Here is a 19,015-nt window from a genome sequence, read left to right on the forward strand (position 1 = left end):
GGCGGTAGTCGTAGGAGAAGCCACACTGCAGGACTGTAAGTCAAATCTTCTGACACTGCCAGAATTTCGTCTGAGGTCAACTTTTATCGCAACGGTCATTAATCGGCTGTCAATGGACATGTCGAACTAACAATCAAAGACTTCAGATTATCCTAGGATCAGAGGAATTTTTTCAGATTCGCAAAATTTGTCTCAGACGGCCAATTCGTGGCCAAAATCGCACAGTGTGCACCAGGTTTTGGACTCTTTTTTCACATTTCATTTTTACATTTCGTTCTCATCATCATTGCACACTACTAAAACAAAATCTGAGGTCAAATGGTCTGCAGGACTCTGCACCACTGTCCCATTAAACAACTTTCCACAACTTCGAGATATTTGGCACGTTCAATGGATACTCATCCGATACACCACCAAGATGCATAAATGATAGATGCACTTGACCTCTCTTAAGCATTATCAAAGAGCATCAGTAGATCACTGGGAGATATCTTTAAAAATGGATCAATCCATTTTCCAAAGTTTACAAAGGCATGCACCTTTCATGCACAATATCTTACCCAAAAATCTTGAGTTGTTCCTTAAAAAATAAAAATCAAGCTAAATAAATCCCCATAAAATGTGCTACATTTCTAAATTTAGCAAACAAAAACAAAAAACGGAGGTGGATCACAATTTATAAAACATGTGAGAAGCGCAAAGACACTAAAAGTTGCTGAAATGAGTTTAAAAATCGACTTTAAAAACATTAGTTTATACGCTTGTTATATGAATGCTGTGTAGTTATGCAAATGCTCATTAAAAGACTGCATGTTAAGTGGGAAGCACATGTACTAAAAATCATTAACCTTCATAGAATAAAATAGCACAGACGAGAGACAAACCCATGAGTCATTATTAAGAAACTTCTGTTCAATTGTTTTGCACTTAGTCATTTACAGTCTAGTATATTACAAACAATAGTGCTGTGGATCATTTACTTGCATAAGTGAACTTAGGTGAAAGTAATTGTGGGTTATAACTTATAACAGTCGGAAAGTTTGGCGTTCTCCTCCAGCTCTGCTTTAAAAAAAAAAAAATTACATTTATTACGGAAGAGATAACATACAGTCAGTCGGTCATTACCACTAATAAACCCAGACAGGGTGATCAGGATCTTTTATATCACTCCAAAACGGTTTATAATTCATTATCACACTCATTACATGGCTGCTTATCAAACAAATACATAAATGGACATAAAATATAAATCGAAGTTTAAATTGTTTTATTATCGCACTTATAAAGACCACAGAGTTCACATGCATATGTGATGAAACAGGTTTTCCAGTGAGTTATACAGAGCTGATATGAAATTATAGTTGACCATTTAGACTTTCGCCCATTGCGGTTTTTCTTCTTAGGCAGCCTGGGATTGTCAAGAGTTTTGAAATGAACACTAAAACGGTCTCCTAACATCAGACGGCCTGAAGAAGGAAGTCTTTTAGAAATAGTGAAGCACCTGCTTCAGCTTTTGGTTGAGGGAAGTTGACAGTCTTTATGATTTCAAGGCGGAATTCGTGGCTTTGCAAATTAACGCTCGGCAGCGAGCCAACTCACACAGGGAGAGTGGAGGCCCTAATTATGAATTATAAAAATGTTTGCTAATTAGTCATTGCGTGGCAATTTGTCCACAGCATGCAGAAATCAATTTGGTGCTATCGCCGAGGGCTTTTACCTGGCAGCGCGGCGCACAACAAGACTTCAAAGCCAATGTCCATCATAACGCCAGCAACGTTTCGGCAGGAGCCACACTGGCCAAAACTGGAAAGTGAAGAAAATTTGAACAAGATTCCAAATCACACAGGAATAAAACAAATGTTTTTTTAACGTAATGAGAGCGAAAAGCAGAGATGACCAGAGAGAATTTTTTTTTTACGCAAAAGGGTTTTGTAAACAAGGACATTAGATATAGAAAACTGCACCCATAAAAAGCTATAGCAGGAGCGAGAAAAAATAAATAAAAAAAGACCAGAGCAACCACGTTCACTCTAGCATTAGCAGCGGAGTTGTGTTCATCTTCATGTATTCATTTATGCTAAACACAAAGGGCAGGCTGAAGGCTGGTCAAGTCTTTGTTTATTAAAAAGCCATTAGAGATAGAGGAGGCACTGAAGCGCTCAATCATGCAGTGCAGACATTAGGTCCAGCTCAAGGGCACGTTTCTCTTCACGGGCCACAGGATCTATATTATCAGACGGCAGCCTGTGAACTTACTTTGTCTCATTCATATTAATATGCAAGTAAGTTGTGAAACTGACCTGGCTGTGAAGTAAAAAAAACAAATCTGAATATATAATAATAAAGAGTGGCCAATTGTGTCATGGTCAAGCAGTCAGCAGTTATATAAATTAGATATACATATTATATACACTTTAATACTAGTTATTAGAGTGCTGTTGTTCACATTAACATCTCTGTGTTTTACAGAGGATTTCAGGCCAGTATCATCTTTACACATGTAAGCTAACGATCATAAAGTACACAAAGAGAGAGGAAGCTTCTCCAGGTAAGCACTTTGTTTGCTAGAACTCAGCGTCCTTGGCTAATTTAGCATGCTGATCCTAAAGCACTGTCAGCCCGTCACGACCTTCCCTTGAACTGCCCTAGATCAGTTCACACACACTTATAATCTCTGTTAGCACTTTGTCTTCACACAGTTGAGATGTCAGATGACAACAACAAAAAACACTCTCTCTGAAATGTGAGTGATAGCACCCCATAGCGCCCGACGTTCTTTGAAAAAGGAAGGGAAAAAAACAGCTTATCTAAGAGAAACACTATTGAACGCTGTCGAGCAATTACCAAACCTCCACAGACAACAAGCAGAAATGTGCCAAGATAATCAGCAAAGAACGAGGTAAACAAGAAGCTTTTCAGTATCAGAGCCAGAGATATGAAAACTGGCTTTTAGCCTATAATAGAAATTAAGTGAAAAGGTATTTTTGGCTAGGATGCCCTTACAAGGGATGTGTAAAGTTACATGTATTCAGTCAGTAGGTTGACAGACTGACTAGTCAAATAATTGATCTTATGGAATCCCAGTATAATTAGGCTGGATTCAAGTTCACCAGAAGCCACTTGGACATGTTCCTTAGTGGCCATTTAAATGAGTTGTGCAAAATAGCTAGACAAAAATAGTGACAGAACAGAATGCAGCTCGAGACACGACTTGGCAATGCATAGCATCTTAAAAACAATATGAGAAAAAAAGAAAAGAAAAAAAAATATATATATATGATTGACCTCAGCATGGTATCACAAAGCAATGCGATTTTAATACTGCAAATGGTAGGGTGGTCACATTTAATCCATTAACAAGATAAAACATAAATGTTAACATGAACAATAGCAAAGATTTAAGGCCAGCTGCATTTTTACACGTGTAAGATTACACTCAACTTGGATTTTTTTTTAACTTGACATGACGTAACACTCATCGCGGGAAGCTCCCAATACAGTTTGAGACATGACGTCCCAAAGACATCTGAATGTGCATGGCTGTTACCACAGTACTATACCGTGGATGAATTTAAAGGCCCAACTTTTCCGTAAGGATTTTACGGTGCACAAACACAGCATGCTGCTAATTGTAGCTAAAAATATTTAAAATCAAAAAGGGATATAATAGTCAACTTTGCTAAGCATCTAGTCAGTAGTCGGATGATTAGTGTCCCATCCTTAGACCTAGTATATCTAATTGCGAATACAAGTTTAAAGATTAATTATATCACAATTTGAAGTGAAAATGCAGATAGGAGGCAAACATAGAAATCAAATGTTCTTAGAGCAATTCGTCCGAAAGCACGGGGTGATTTCGCGGTGGGCGGGCACAGATTCCACATTACCACATAACGGGCTTTGAGCAGCCTGTATTTAATCCACACTGATCTGATGGGATTAACACATCGAGGTCAGGCTACTGCTATCAGGCCTGGCTCCAAGCTCTTTTTCTTACCGGCCCGGGATAAATTGGACCGTCAGAACCTCTGCTTTCTGCTCCAAGCAGATCTGGAGACCGCCAAGCCATCTGCCTCACGCTCCCAGAGCCAGAATCCCGGTTCACGCGGAGAGCTGGAGGATTTTATAAGCTCCGAGCTACTGACCTCCAAACCACAAAGATCACACAATTGCTAACCACATCAGACTATAATTTGTGGAGCGGCAAACCTACACCAACACACACACACACACTCTTAAGCAAAGGACCCAACCTATAAGAGTCACAGAGTGGCTCTTTATTCCCCACAACCAAATGTGGAGGACACAATCTTCAATAACTGACTGTAGTAAAGAACATCATCAAATATCAAGCACTACTTGCTACTGATAGTTTCTTTACAACAATGGTGCTTTGGGCTTCACACATTTGTTTCACTCGATCATCTACTGTGCCAAAATAACCAACTTCCAAACTCTACCTTGAGGAAATATGGAGCCGACTGAACTTCACAAGGTATGTTTACACGCACTAATTTTTGTCATTAGGAATGAATCCAATCCGTTCTGTTCATATGTTGCAATCAGATTAACATATCCAAAAAAAAAACTTCAACACATCCATAGTCCCAGTTGCCACATTCAGAAGCAGAGAAAGCTACCATGAGTATAATTGGTGTTTTTCTCTATAGCATAACAAAAAAAAATATCTTAGAAGAGATTTTTAGTCTCATATATCTCAGATATTTAGTCTCATCCACTGACCAGTCTATAAGTCACGGCACAATCCAATTAAGAAAATAGTTTACATGGTCATTTTTTTTCCTGAGATTAGACTGGGCCATCAATCCAATTATAGACAGATTTTGAATAGGCTACATTTTAACATAGCATTATATATGTACACAGACAGTGAGTGTGATGATGTCCCGCCCACATATAGTGAGATCATTAAATTAAATATTGATATATTCAAATAAATATTGTTATTCATAATACAGAAGGCAGTTGTCCATTAGAAGGGCCTGCCATTTTATAAATTACAGTAAATCTACCATGAAAAGACATTCTCTCTAATGTTCTAGTCACGCTTGGGGTAAACTGTGCGGCCCATATCCATAAAGCCACAGTGTGGAAAATGATCTTGCCTGTTTGATTAGACACTGACATCGCTGAAGGAACAGGAAGAGATATGGAGGGATGGAGGGAGAGAGATGGAGAGAGAGAGAGAGAGAGAGAGAGAGAGAGAGAGAGAGAGAGAGAGAGAGAGAGAGAGAGAGAGAGAGAGAGAGAGAGAGAGAGAGAGAGAGAGAGAGAGAGAGAGAGAGAGAGAGAGAGAGAGAGAGAGAGAGAGAGAGTAATGAGTGTGGATATATATACGAAATTAAAAGAAAAGACTGACAGCAGTACCGCAGGATTTTTATGTGCTAGTTTATTGGACTTGGACTCAAAATCTGCTGCAATATCTTTAAATAGACAGGACATGGGGGGGGAAAGTGACAGTAGGTGCACAAGTCCCAGAATCCTCTCTCATCACTTATACACATGCACACAGACACACATGGGCACATGGGCACATTCCTAGGAGAATACATATTTATAGATACTCAGAACGGGGTCCATAAGTCTAAGATCACTAATGCTTAAATATAAAATAATATAATAATCATTTGTTACATTACCGTCAACATGACAAAGTAAATGAAAAGCTAAACTGAAAAATTAGGAAAATTATATATATATATATATATATATATATATATATATACATACATATACATATATATATATATATATATTATATAATATATACACACACACAAGTAAATTACCAGTGAAACTTTCAGATGAACTTGTTTCTTTCTATTTTGTCTGTTTTGATAATTACAGAGGATACAGATCTTGCTCTCTCCATGATCTGAAGGCAAGCTCATATAGGCCTAATATGATCATTTTCAAATTACTCTTTGCAGCTCATAACTGCATGCCAATAAAACGTGCGATTTCATTTTTCCCCAAAATAATCACAATAAATGTCTAGTATAAGGAACATGACAATGTGGTCTGGTACCCCATCGGCACCTTGTCATTTCAAGTTAATTGTGTCTGCTTGATCACTGCGCCAGGTCTCCTAACCAGGCTGCCCCCCAACTGGGACTCGATCTTCATCTATGAGGGCTAGAAATGGGAAATCACGGCAAATAGATTACTTAAAGAGACAATTCACTCGTAAATGAGAATTCTGTTATGAATAGCTACATCTCAGTCGGTTTCTCGCAGCTATTGTATGGCTAGTAGAAAAGCAGCAAAAGAGTCACATTTTTGGAGCCTGACAGCCAGTGGTCACCATCCACTTTTTGCTGTATGGAAAAAAGCAACCTGGATGTTTTGCTAAAAAAATAAAAATAAGAATGCACTATATATTGGCTAATTTATTGCATTTATTTTAAATCGTTTTAATTCAAGTAATGATGCCTAAATTCACTTGTAGCATTTTTAACTGATTGAGTTGTTAGCGTTTTATTCTTTATTCATTTAGACAAAATATTACAGAATTTTAAAATCAATGATCATATCAGCTTATTATCTGCCAGAATTAGTTGAGCAACATGAGGGGAAGTTGATGTTGACAGATTTTCTTTTTGGGGTGAACTGTTAAACGTACTAAGGGGCGTCTGTCAGACAGCGGCCCCCTTTCTACCGTTCTTACCAAGCCTATTGGTCAAAGAGCAGACACAGACCCTTCATTAAACAGATTACATACTGTCTAGAGCAGCAGGGGCAATGCCTGGTAGTCCACCGGGACAAAAACACAACCGCTGGTGGCTGATTGCACACGCCCATCGCTGTGGGAAACATTCTCACACCTCACACCCACACGAGAAGCCACTCTCCTCTGGTCTCCGTTCACTGGTCAATCTGAAACCACTGTGCTTCATGCCTGAGAGCAACACACGCCACTCGCCAGATGGCTTCCCGACTGCAACCGGTGCTTCGATGAGAATGTGGTGATACACATCTCGTTAAGCAATTAAAATGCCCCCATCGCTCTCATGTCCGCCAGGTCCCCGGGGGAGCAGCACGACGTGAATGCGATTTGGAAAAATGTGACTGGAAATACCAACAATCCGAATAAGACCTACGTGTGATTAAAAGCTCATCCTTCGCTATGTTAATGGTCACGAAGAGGAGGGCGAGCAACGCTCCCAAAGTCTCAGGAGCCGAGAGAGATTTAAATGTAAACAAGCCCGTTAAACATGTCTAACTAGCATGCAGATTGGCACAGCTGTCAGATGGCTTCCTGCCTGTCGGTGGGAATGGCGCTGGCTTCCGTGAACTGTAACTCACTGGACTGACAACAGGTGTTAAACCCTGTGCTGTGGCTCCTAATCTCAAGAATAAGCAGTTAAGAAGACTGAAGAGCGTAAGGGTGAAGTACACATCTCAGAATATTTTTGAATAAAAAGGATTTCACAAATAAACTAGAATTGTGTACATCTATATAGGGAGTCAGACTGCAACTGAAAGGATAGCAAATGCAACCAATCAACAAAGTGTGATTCACAAACAAATGACCTTTCTTTATTAACAAATCAGTCATATAAAAATTATAGATTTATGAAAATAATTAGAAATATAAAAAATGTAAAATAAGAAGTTCCACATACTTGCTGATCTTTTAACTATAACAACCGACAAAGCATAAAATTACTTTATAGGTGTAGTAAGCGATTTCCAAGAAAAACTGTAAATATTTTAAATCAATCCAAACAAACACACCCTCCTTTCATTGCTCCACGCCCAAAATGCACGAGACGATGTCTCTTTATCATACCTGAAGTGAAGCAAAATAATGCTACGAACGTTAAGGAAGAACAAAAAATATACGGTAAACATATACGGTTACGATACACAGAAATATACAAGAAAGAGCTGGATGTTAGTCGCCAGCACCACAGCAGCTCCAGACAAACAATGACACTCAAAAATATCCTGTTACTATAGCTAACTTTACAACAACAGCATATCTTGGTTCTGTGAAACAAAACTCATGTTACTTAAGTATGCCTGATCATAATCCTTCACTTTTCAATTGATATTCTCTTTTGTAATGTCGCTCAGCTATCTCTCTTTCTACAGTCTTTCTTCGAGTCTCGCTCTTGCTAACTCTCTCTCATTATGAGTCTTACGACCCCGAACTGCTGATTGGCTACACGCGTGTTGTTGTGCTTAGCCCGATCCACTTTCAACAGTGTTTCTCAGAAATTGGTTACTGCACCTTTAATGCACATCCCTGTGAAATGTTCAACCACTGCAACAGGTTGAATTGACAATGTGATTATTAAAACCAACTGCATCGAGCAATTATGAAATCTGGTAACTAAAAAAAAAAAAACTTTTAAAGGTTTGTTTGTTTTTACTTGCAGGTCATATATGCGAGCATACATCATGATAGTTGTCATTGAAATTTTCTTTTTGAAAATGTCTAAAAACACAGTCTAAAAACACATCATGAAGCCCTATAGAAAGACCTATACAAACCTCAGCCGTTCAAAATCTCCACAAGAGATTTCATGGGTCATAAACAGCCCCCCTTTTCTCAGCATTCAATGTGACTACCATCATGATTCAATTGTCATATTTTAGTATGACTTTTCATTTTTCTAAAGCACCCAAAGTCAAATTCTGAGCATTTTTACCAATGCAAAAAAACAACCTTTTTTTAATTTAGCTAGTTTCACAGCTTTGAGAAAAAGCAATGTGCAAAGTTTCAATCCTTCAATGGATTGGTCCTTTGAAAAAAATTTTTTAAAAAGAGTGCTTAGATCTGTGCAACAAAGCAGCATATCAAATCCGAATTATCTACGCACAGTATTTCCCATCTAATTATCAGAATAATGCAGATATTGAAAATGAGAAATGACAAAACTTCTCACCTCTTCTACCATTGACCCTGTGCTAATTTCACAGACAGAACGAGCATGTACACATGCGTGATAAATTAGAGAAGAACAGCACTGGTGTGGTCTGTCTGCCTTTATCACAGGAGAGATTAATCAAGGAGAGGAATGTGCATCCATATCAGTGCTGCATTCCTAAGGTCGCCAAAAGCAACAAGAGTAATGGCATCGCTGTGATACGCGGGATGTTTTACACTCGAGGGTATGTTGGATCTAGACTGTGTTCTTTTAGGTAGAGGAGTCGGGCTGGTGATTACTTGCTAAATCTGATCTGATGTATTTGACTTTGCAGGGCTTAGGTAATTTAATCCACAAAAATCCTATTAAAAACTAAAACAGTCTACGTGCATGGCTCTGAGATGGATTTCGCATCGTTCCAAAAGTAAACATAATACACTCCACAAACAGTAACTAACTCCTTTTAAACAGACTGAAACGGAATCTAAATGGTTTTGTGTCACCATCATGTAAGTGGAGAAAGATAACGAAGTCAAATTGACATTTCTTATCCAGAATACAAGTTGACACTGACTGACTACCAATGGCCAGTTATTCCTGACATGACTGCTATGGAGTGTCCTGATGTGGGGAGTTCTGTAACCACTATCCTGGCAGCCAGTACACACAGTGTTTACAAGGGGCTGTTTTACAACACAGTAATTTTCCACCTCCATCATTGGAGAAAACACAAACGTGCAGAAATTGAAACTGACAAACATTTGACACGGCAAGTCCTGTAATAATAGGACCCATGTTCACTTCACAAAACTTTAACAAGGTAAACATTTCGACAAAATTGTATAATTACTAAAATTCCTGTAACAATAAAACAGTGGTAACCAAGTAAAAGCCAAGACAGAACTAAAAATTCAATCACAGACAGATTTCTAATGTTTCATTACGTCATTTTCAGTAACAGTTACTCTACTGATTTTTTTACATCAAATACTATGGTTGCATGTTCATTTTTGAAAGGTTGTTGTTATCCAGTTTCATTAAACAACAGAAATTGCAACTTAACTCATAACATTGTGTGGGCTTTGCACACTTGAAACCGTTAACCCTGGTCATTGTTAACCCCAGGTAAACTTAATCCTAAGCCCCATTCACACAGCACTTTGAACCCGGCAAATTGCCGGCAAATTGCCGGAACGCCTTCTGTGTGAACGCAAACACGACCCGGGTTTAATGCCGGGATCGATGCCGGGTTGGGGACCTAGTAACATTGCCGTGTTCAGACCCGGAACGCGCGCTGTGTGAACAAAAGCCAGGACAAATGCCGTAAGGGGTGTGTCGTAGTGATGATGCACGAGCCTTCGCAATGTGGTAGTTATCGTGCGACTCTGTTACTCTGTTAGAAGAAAGTTTGTGTTCGTCATCGATACAAGAAAGAACGAAAAGATGTCTGCAAACTGGACTGAAGCAGAGACCCGAGAGCTCCTTGCAATCCGCGCCGAAGCTGAGATCGTTCGTTCGCCACCTTATACGTCACATCATAACGTCACGCGTCTATCCGGGACATACCCGGGTTGTGTGTGAACGCGCTCTCTGATTCCGGCAAATCACTGGCAGTGTGAATGAACCATTTTCAAACGAACCCGGGTCAAATCCCGGGTCACTTTATCCGTGTATTTTCCGGAATCTCTGTGTGAAAGGGGCTATAGGTTATCTTGTTTCATGCTTTACTCTGAGTCGTCAGGTTTCCAATATCTTCTACTGTACATTTAAAAACTTTGGGTTAGCTTGTTGTCAACAACACCGGTTTGATGGGGTGGAACAGCACGCGACCTGTTTCAAAAACCACTTGCCCGTCCGTGGAAATGTCACCTAGACCCACTGTGCTTGTCGTACGTCTTCTGTGATACTTTAACCGCTTCACTTATTAAACTCTGCAGCGCATGAAGGTTTTCGCGACGTACGTCAGTTCGTGAATATTTAACGAGGCAAGCACTAGGGCAGTTTACGATTGGTTGTCTGTTGCCGAACAACTGTTTAAGTTCTAGCATCGCAAGTAGTGCAGGGTTTAACAACTCAATGCAGTACTAACCCTATTTACAAATGTGGAACGTTTCTTTACCCAGGCTTAAAACTGGCCATACCTGGGGTTTTGACCAAAGTTCAGTATGAAAAGCCCATATAAAAGTGAAATATGGGTATACCCATTTGTGGATACTGTTGTTTAGTTATGTATTGCGCATTGACATATATTGCAGACGAGGGCAAGTGGTAGCCTATTCTTGACTCACTAAAGTTTTTCTACACGCTGGCTGTGCCTCAGACGTGTGAGACAGTATTTTGTGACTGCAGAAATATCGGTAGACTGCTCACTGGGTTGAGACAGACAATATTTCCCCCCCAAAAAAAAACAATTCTACACGCATCACCTTTGGTTTTTCATCCGGCTCTCCTTTTTGTTCAAAACCCCCGGAACGCAGTTGGTCAGTTCGGTCCAGTCCGCATGTAAGCCACAACTCCAACCGGTAGAGAACCGAGAGAAGAGCCAGGTCTCTTTCCTATTGGGTCGGTAACAGGTACACTTCTTCTGTCCCGGTCTACAGTCGCACGGAACCTCCAGCCTGACATTCTGGACCAGGTGTCTCCCGAACGTGGTGCCGCCGGTCTTCTGGATGTGGAGGAACACGATCACATCATCCCCTTTGATTTCAAAATCCAAGCTCCGCTCCAGATCCCTGATGGGGAAATAGTATTTCTTCACGTAATGTGGATCAGGAGTCGGGAAGAGATCCGCATCGTCTTCCAGCATGTACCCGTGCGGAGAGCCGAAGTTCATCATCCCCGGAGCCACGTACTGATACAAAATCAGCATGAACAGAACCGAGCCGACAACGATGAACAGAAATTTACTGCTCCTCTCAACCATGTTCCTTCCAGTGAGGAGGTTCATGTGTTACCATTTCCCGGTTGCCTGTTTTTTAGGGTGTCTCCATATAAACACACGGCAGTCAGAGCATCGCGCGCGGAAAGTGAATCGTCAGACACATTGGATCAGAATGGGAACGGTCGGACTCATTGCATCAGAAGTGTTGCAGTATACGATCCAGTACGGCGCGATCTCCCTCCTTTCACCACTGTATGACACAGTGTGTTTAAAGTCCTCGGCACATCGCTGTGAAGCTCCTCCAGCAGCGTGCACAGCGACACCCACTTTCCCAACACACGCGCGCGCTCCACACTCTCTCAAACACAAATGGGCACAATATTTAGTTTCTAGCGAACGCCCGCTATTCTTATTGCATTTTGATATTTCTGTAAAAGACACAAGAAGCCAAGCAGACAGTTCCTCCTCAAATAATAATAATAATAATATTAACCGAGGAAAATAATCGACAGTTGCCTAGAATAAAATAAAATATGATTTTCTAACAGAAGCATGAATCTGGCTTAATGCCTCAAACTGACAACAAACAACACCACCCTTATGCACTGTATGAATTTAGAAATTACTTGAATCAAAAACGAATAAACTTGATGAGTCTAGAATAAAAAGCATGTTAATATAAAAAGTATAATTATTAAATAAAAACAACATAACTATAAAAACGCAACAAAAATATAAAATCTTTCTAGTTTTAGGCCTATATAAAAATAAATAGTAAATAAAAAGTCTATGTCTACTTATGACATACAAAAGTGCAATAAATTGAAAAACATACACGAGGATACAACGTCAAATACATGTTACGTTTAAAATGTTTAACGTTACTTTAAATTATAATGGAGTGTTTTCAACTATTAGTAGTAAAAATAGTCGCTCAACTGCGTTATAGTCCTTGCTGGAAAAAATGAAATTATGTAATAGATTAAATTGTTTGATGATATATATTTTTTTAATGATAGACTTGCCAAATGGCAATTTGTCATTGAGCAGAAAAATGTGTATGCCCACCACTGATAAGACAAAAATCCTAATTCATTTGCAAAAGAAAAGTTTGTATTTGGAATGAGAGCCCACACACCAACTTGAAAACACAGTGAAACATAAAATCAACACAGAGAAACGGTTTTGCTAGTACTCAGCCTGGACTCCTCCACCACAGCTAGTGGGCAGTATTGAGAGCTGTGTTGTATATAGAGTTGTGTATAGAGAACTGTAGTCGTGCATTGCCATTGGCTTTTGATTTTGCCTCATTAATGTGCAAGAGTAGCATGCCTCTCAATTATTTTTAAATTATTATTATTTTGTTGTTGTGTGGGGAATTGCATGTACAAAATCTCAGTGAATGAGCTCAGAGAAGCAAGCAAAAATAATTAAATGTATTACTGAATTCTATCAATTAAATTCTATAAATTTTGGTATTATAAAAACAGTTTACTCCATTAAAACTACTTTACCTCAATCATATTTACCTCTTCCATATCAAACACAATGACAGGTGAATGAAAACCTAGCTAAGTAAACTTACTGACATCTATGCAAAAACATCATTCTCATAAACTGATGAAACTAATACTTAATACTTAGCTAATTCACAAACATTAGTAATTCCCCTGGCTTATATCTCTCTTCTCAAAATGCCCCGATCTTGTACAAATTAACTCAAGCAAATGATGTTTGCAACTTGGTCGCTTAAATACCGCAAGCCAAATTAACATATTTTTATTTACAACTTCAGCGGCGGCCTGAAGAAAGCCTGTCATTTGATATCATGATTATTACGCCTGGGGACCCACTGCATAATGAAGCTATGGAAATGCTGCGTTGTGGCTGATCATTTGTCGTTTCACTAAGATAAATTGTAAAGTGCGTCCTGCCCTCTGGTTCTGTTCTGCTGTTACAACTTCACTTGTCACATGGTGCTCCATCATGCATAACTTTTTCACTCAAGCACATTTCTACATTGTCATAGAGTAATGCACAGTATGCTTCATGTATGCTTTGGGTGAATGCAGGATAACCAACCATAGTGCATATAGAGTTGCCAACTGTCCTGAATAATACGCAGTTATTCAGAGTTTTGTGTGAGACTGCCATGCCATTGTCAAGCTAATGTGGTATTACTAATCTTAAAGTGGTGGTTGAGTTTGATTTCACTTTTCTAACTTTAGTTAATGTGAAATGTTGCTGTTTGAACATAAACAACATCTGCAAAGTTACAACGCTCAAAAAAGTTCAAAGCAAAAGAAGATATTTGCTTTTAAAGAAAAGGACTACAACAAAGGCTGGTAGGGACTACACGACATTCCTCCGGGGTTAGTGACATCAGCAACCCTAAAATGTACTACATAAACCCCGCCCCCCGGGAACACGCAGTCCATGTTGATGTAATGACCTCAAATAATTATTTAATTTATTTCATGTCCTTGTTTATTGTAGATAATTTGCACTAATATAATGTAAAGGGTATAAATATAGAAAGCCTCAGAAAATATGTATACTGTTGGGGGCGCTGTTAGAAGAAAAGACTAGTGAGTGAAAACGAAAGAGAAGAAGCGCAGTTAAGGCATGTTCTGTTGTTGTTCATGTTAAAACTTTCAGCCCCAAAATCTGTCGCAGAAAACAAAAGAGAAAACAACGGGGTGAATAAATCTACAGAAAAGAAAAAGTTGTCGTTGTTATTGTCCAAGGGGGCAACATTGAGAAGAGGAAAAGTTGTTGTAGTCGAGTAGCTACATTTGTGAGTCAGCTCAAACTTTAGCATCCATCTTTTCACATGCAATAGAAAGTCACTCTGTGTGCATCTTACAACAGTTCCTATACTATTTTTTTACAGTCTTTGTTCCTATATGAGCGATTTATAGATTACCATGACAGAATGCTAATTGAAGATAGTTCCACATCAGCAACATAAATTCATCAACTAACCATTCAGAGACGTCCTGTTGCATTCTATATGTTGTCACTTCTTCTTGAGTCTCTCCATCTTTGTCTGACTCCGTTTTACCATTAAAGGCAGAACAGTTTCTGTCATTTTAGTGTGTCTGCGTGAGGTAATTGCAGCTGCTAGCGCACGAGCTCTTGAAACCCCGCCCTTTGCAGCAGCTCATTTGTATTTAAAGGGCCAGGCACAAAACGGTGCGTTTTTGCAAACCCTCAAAAAGTGACAACTTTAACATGCTATATAATAATATCTGTAGGGTATTTTGTGCTAAACCTTCACACACACACACACACACACACACACACACACACACACACTGGGGACATCAGATATTTATTTTACATCTTGTGAAAAGGGCATTTTACCACCCCTTTAAATAATCCCAATCAGCACGTAGAATCAAAAATAACTGTGATTGAACTGGTGATTCTTGACCGTGACAAGCTGCTATATGGACCAGACCTATGATATTAGGCCTATAGCTAACTTTTATCTGTTGGCTTGTTATGCTCAAAGTTTACATACACCTTGCAGAATCTGCAAAATGTTAACTATTTTAACTAAATAAGAGGGATCATACAAAATGCATTTTATTTTGTATTTAGTAGTATTGTCCTAAATAAGATGTTTGACATAAAAGACGTTAAAAAAATAGCTGAATTTATACAAAATAAATGACCCTGCTCAAACGTTTACACCTTGATTCTTAATAGTGTTGTTACCTGATCCACGACTGTTTTTTGTTTTTGTTTTATGATTTTTGTGTTTTTGTGTTTGTTCTTGAGTCCCTTGTTTATCCTGAGCAATTAAACTGCCCAATGTTCTTCAGAAAAATCCTTTAGGTCCTGCAAATTCTTCAGTTTTCCAGCATCTATTGCATATTTGAACCCTTTCCAGCAGTAGCTGTATGATATTGAGATCCATTTTTTCACACTGAGGACAATTTAGGGACTATTAAAAAAGGAATTTGAAGATCAAGGTAAATTGCACTTAATTTGTCTTCCGGGAAACATGCAAGTATGTTATATTGTTTCCCAAGGGCAGTACTAAATAAATAAATAAAAATATATTTTAAAAAACAAGAAACATTTTGACATTTTCATCCTGTTCAAAAGGTTTCCTGTTCAAATTTGTTGCTATATTAATTAAAATGTCTACAATAAAAAGCACTTTAGTTGAATTGTGTTTGTTCATCTTATACACATTCACAGTTCTGTGGTGTTATAATTTAGGTTTGCTAAAATGATATGGGTGTAATGGTGGGTGACACTTTAGTATAAAATTAGTCTATTTTTTAAACAAATGCAACAAAATCGTATGCTAGTAATCTAAAAAGTGACACTTAATTCCGTCAAACAGCTCGGCAAACATCTGCAGGGATATTCTGTGCACTGTAGCATTTTGATATGGTCGTCATCTGCCCCCAGTGGTTTCCTTAAAGGAATAGTTCACCCAAAAATTAATATTTTGTCATAATTTACTCACCCCTTATTTTCCAAATCTCTATGCATTTCTGTCTTCTGCAGAACACAAAATATTTTGAATAATGCTGAGGTCAACTTTGGACTCCATTGACTTTCATTTTATGGACCAAAACATTTTTTTTTACAATATTGTGTTCTGTGTTCCAGAAGAAATAAAGTCATACAGGTTGTGAACAAACATGAGGGTGCGAGAGTTTGATATCCAATCTGGAAAAGAACAACGAGAAAGGGACCAGTGAGTAAATGATGACCGAATTTTCATTTTTGGGTGAGGTATTACTTTAAATCTCAAATGGCCTACGTGGTATAAAGAAATGGAGAGTATATTTCATTCTCCTAAAAAGAAACTCAAATTCTTATGCTGAAATTGGCAACCCTAGTTTCAAGATGTAATATTGATGAGAATATTGGTTTGCCACAACTATCTCTTCTGTAATGAATTGTCTTATGAAAGAAAGCAGCTTCTGTTGTGGTGCCTTCCTGCAACTGTTTTCACTTTGTGCACCGACAAACAGAAAGGTAAAATATCTCTATATCTTTCTTTAGTATACACAGGACACAGAGCTGCTTTTCATTACGGCCTAAATGGCCTTGCTTACTAGACGACCTCTGACCCCTGGTATCAGTGTGCCCATCTACCTAAGCACACTGGAATGCTGTTGTTATTGTAATTTTTTAGAGCTCAGGATTGAGGATTTAGTTAACATCAATCTCAAGGTCATTGCTAAAAATTAAACATTACACTCAAGTTTGCATACTTGAAATACTTGATAGTATTCACCACTAAAATTCACACAAAATTAATTGACTGAGAAAATCAGTCACTAGGAAATATCAATATAATATCACATTGGACTGAGTATAACTGATGACAACCATGAACAACTATGGATTATTTTTTCTCTGAACGCAATTTTAATCCTAATCCGACATGGCATCTCTGACCTTAAGATATAATACATTTTTGTGTGTGTTGCACAATCACACAAATACACATTTTTGGGGTATGATATGACAAAAGCAACCAATGAAAGGTTATCTTATTCTGTGCTGTAATAATAATACAGACTGTTTAAAAACCAATCCAAAAGATCCAAAAATACATGTTTAGATGGTGATTTTCTGCTTCAACTGTCCCAGTTATCTCCTGGGTTTAGAGTTACCCAACAGCCTTGACTAAATTAACGATGTGTGCAACTTTAACGGATGCATGTGGGAGTTACTAATTCCTTGTTTTGACACTTACAGTGACAGCAAGATATAAGAACCATTTTTAAGATTTGTAAGGGTGGGAGAGAAAATGAGTGTACGGTATTTATGCAGCTATTTTTTGGTATAAATTGCTGAATGTTTAATATTAATGCGTACTTGGATGAGGGAGTGTTTCAGCAGATTGTGTCAGTATTGCTTACCTCAGATGGACAAGACTGGCATAAAAGAAAATGGAGCTCTAATACCAGCAGAAAAAGAGAGCCAGACAAGACTCGTGGGCTAGCCTGAAATGGAGGGCTGTGTACATTTATTTGGTAAGAAATTCTGATGAAGCCCTGAATCATCTCATATAGCTGCATCCATTTGAGAAGTGTTGTGTGAGAAAGGCGGAAAACTAAAAGAAACCAAAAAACTGAAATCCAAGTCTGAATGGCATTTCTGCATGGAATTATTTGATTGTTTGATTTAAGCTCTATTGTAGTTTAGCCATTATGTACCTCTCTGGGATATTCAAATCGATTCTGATTATTCAAGAGCCATCGGGCAGTCAGATATTTTTCCTGAAGTTCGCCATCGTCCGTCGCAATGCTGCATATCAAACTGGCGCTAACAGATATGCTAACGTTCTCAGAACATTGGAGAACAATGTTATGAACAAACAATATTCAGTAACATATAGAAATGTTCGTTCACTGTGATCGGTTCTTTAATAATGTTCTCAAAACGTTATACATCATCCATGGAACGATTCTGACTGAAACGTTTTAGTTGAATGTTCTTTTTTTTACATTTCAGAACGTCAGAACATTTAAAAGTAACATTCCCATTATGTTTGAAGAATGGTAAAATGGAACTCATCTTATTCGTTCAAAGTAAAAAACTGTTTTGATTGTTCAGAGAACAATCGGAATAATGTTTTCATATTAGTGGTAGGGGAGTGTTAGCAAAAAAAATTATAGGCCTAACATATTTTGTTTGCTGGATTTACAGTATCTTCCATGTCAAATCACGGACTCGCACTCTTTTCCATTCATAAATAGTTATCTTACGTCTTACTTATCGTTTGTAATGAAACTGACCGAAACTTCAGACGGCCTGTTAATATTACATATTATTGCCGTGTTCGTTTTGTTGCGACTGTTTTTTATTTTTATTTTACTTAATGGAATATTTAAGAAAATATAGGTTATAGGTTATACTTTTTTCTTTTTTGACTCAAATCAATAGGCTATTTCATGTGTAGGCTATATCAGTGTTGCCAAGTCTGCAGTTTGCTGTGGGTAAAGCAACTGAAGCAACTACATACAACTATAATTCAAAAGGCTACTCTGGTAATTTATGCCATCAGTGAATTCAACAAATGCCCTATATTTTTTCGACAGGGAAGCTTTTCCTTTCCATAGCCTAATAGTTTTACCCTCGGAAGCAGTTTTCAATATCTTATTAACCTCAAGAACCACATATGCATCACATTTAACATTACTTCTCCACTCAGAGAGACAAGGACTCTCTGGGGCAAAAACAAAAACACATTTCCTAT

General features: G+C 38.2%; 1 protein-coding gene across 1 annotated transcript in view; it reads right to left on the reverse strand.

Moving 5' to 3' along the window:
- The window catches only part of hs6st1a (heparan sulfate 6-O-sulfotransferase 1a), a 119,700-nt gene extending 107,567 nt beyond the window's left edge, over nt 1-12,133 (reverse strand). Inside the window, exon 1 of the mRNA XM_079611671.1 lies at nt 11,324-12,133. Coding sequence (XP_079467797.1) covers nt 11,324-11,844 — 521 coding nt within the window. The 5' untranslated portion in view covers nt 11,845-12,133. The remainder of the gene's footprint in view (nt 1-11,323) is intronic.
- Between the last annotated feature and the right edge of the window lie 6,882 nt (nt 12,134-19,015).

This window comes from Phoxinus phoxinus (assembly GCF_949152265.1).
Source record: "Phoxinus phoxinus genome assembly, chromosome: 5".
Taxonomy (NCBI): domain Eukaryota; kingdom Metazoa; phylum Chordata; class Actinopteri; order Cypriniformes; family Leuciscidae; genus Phoxinus; species Phoxinus phoxinus.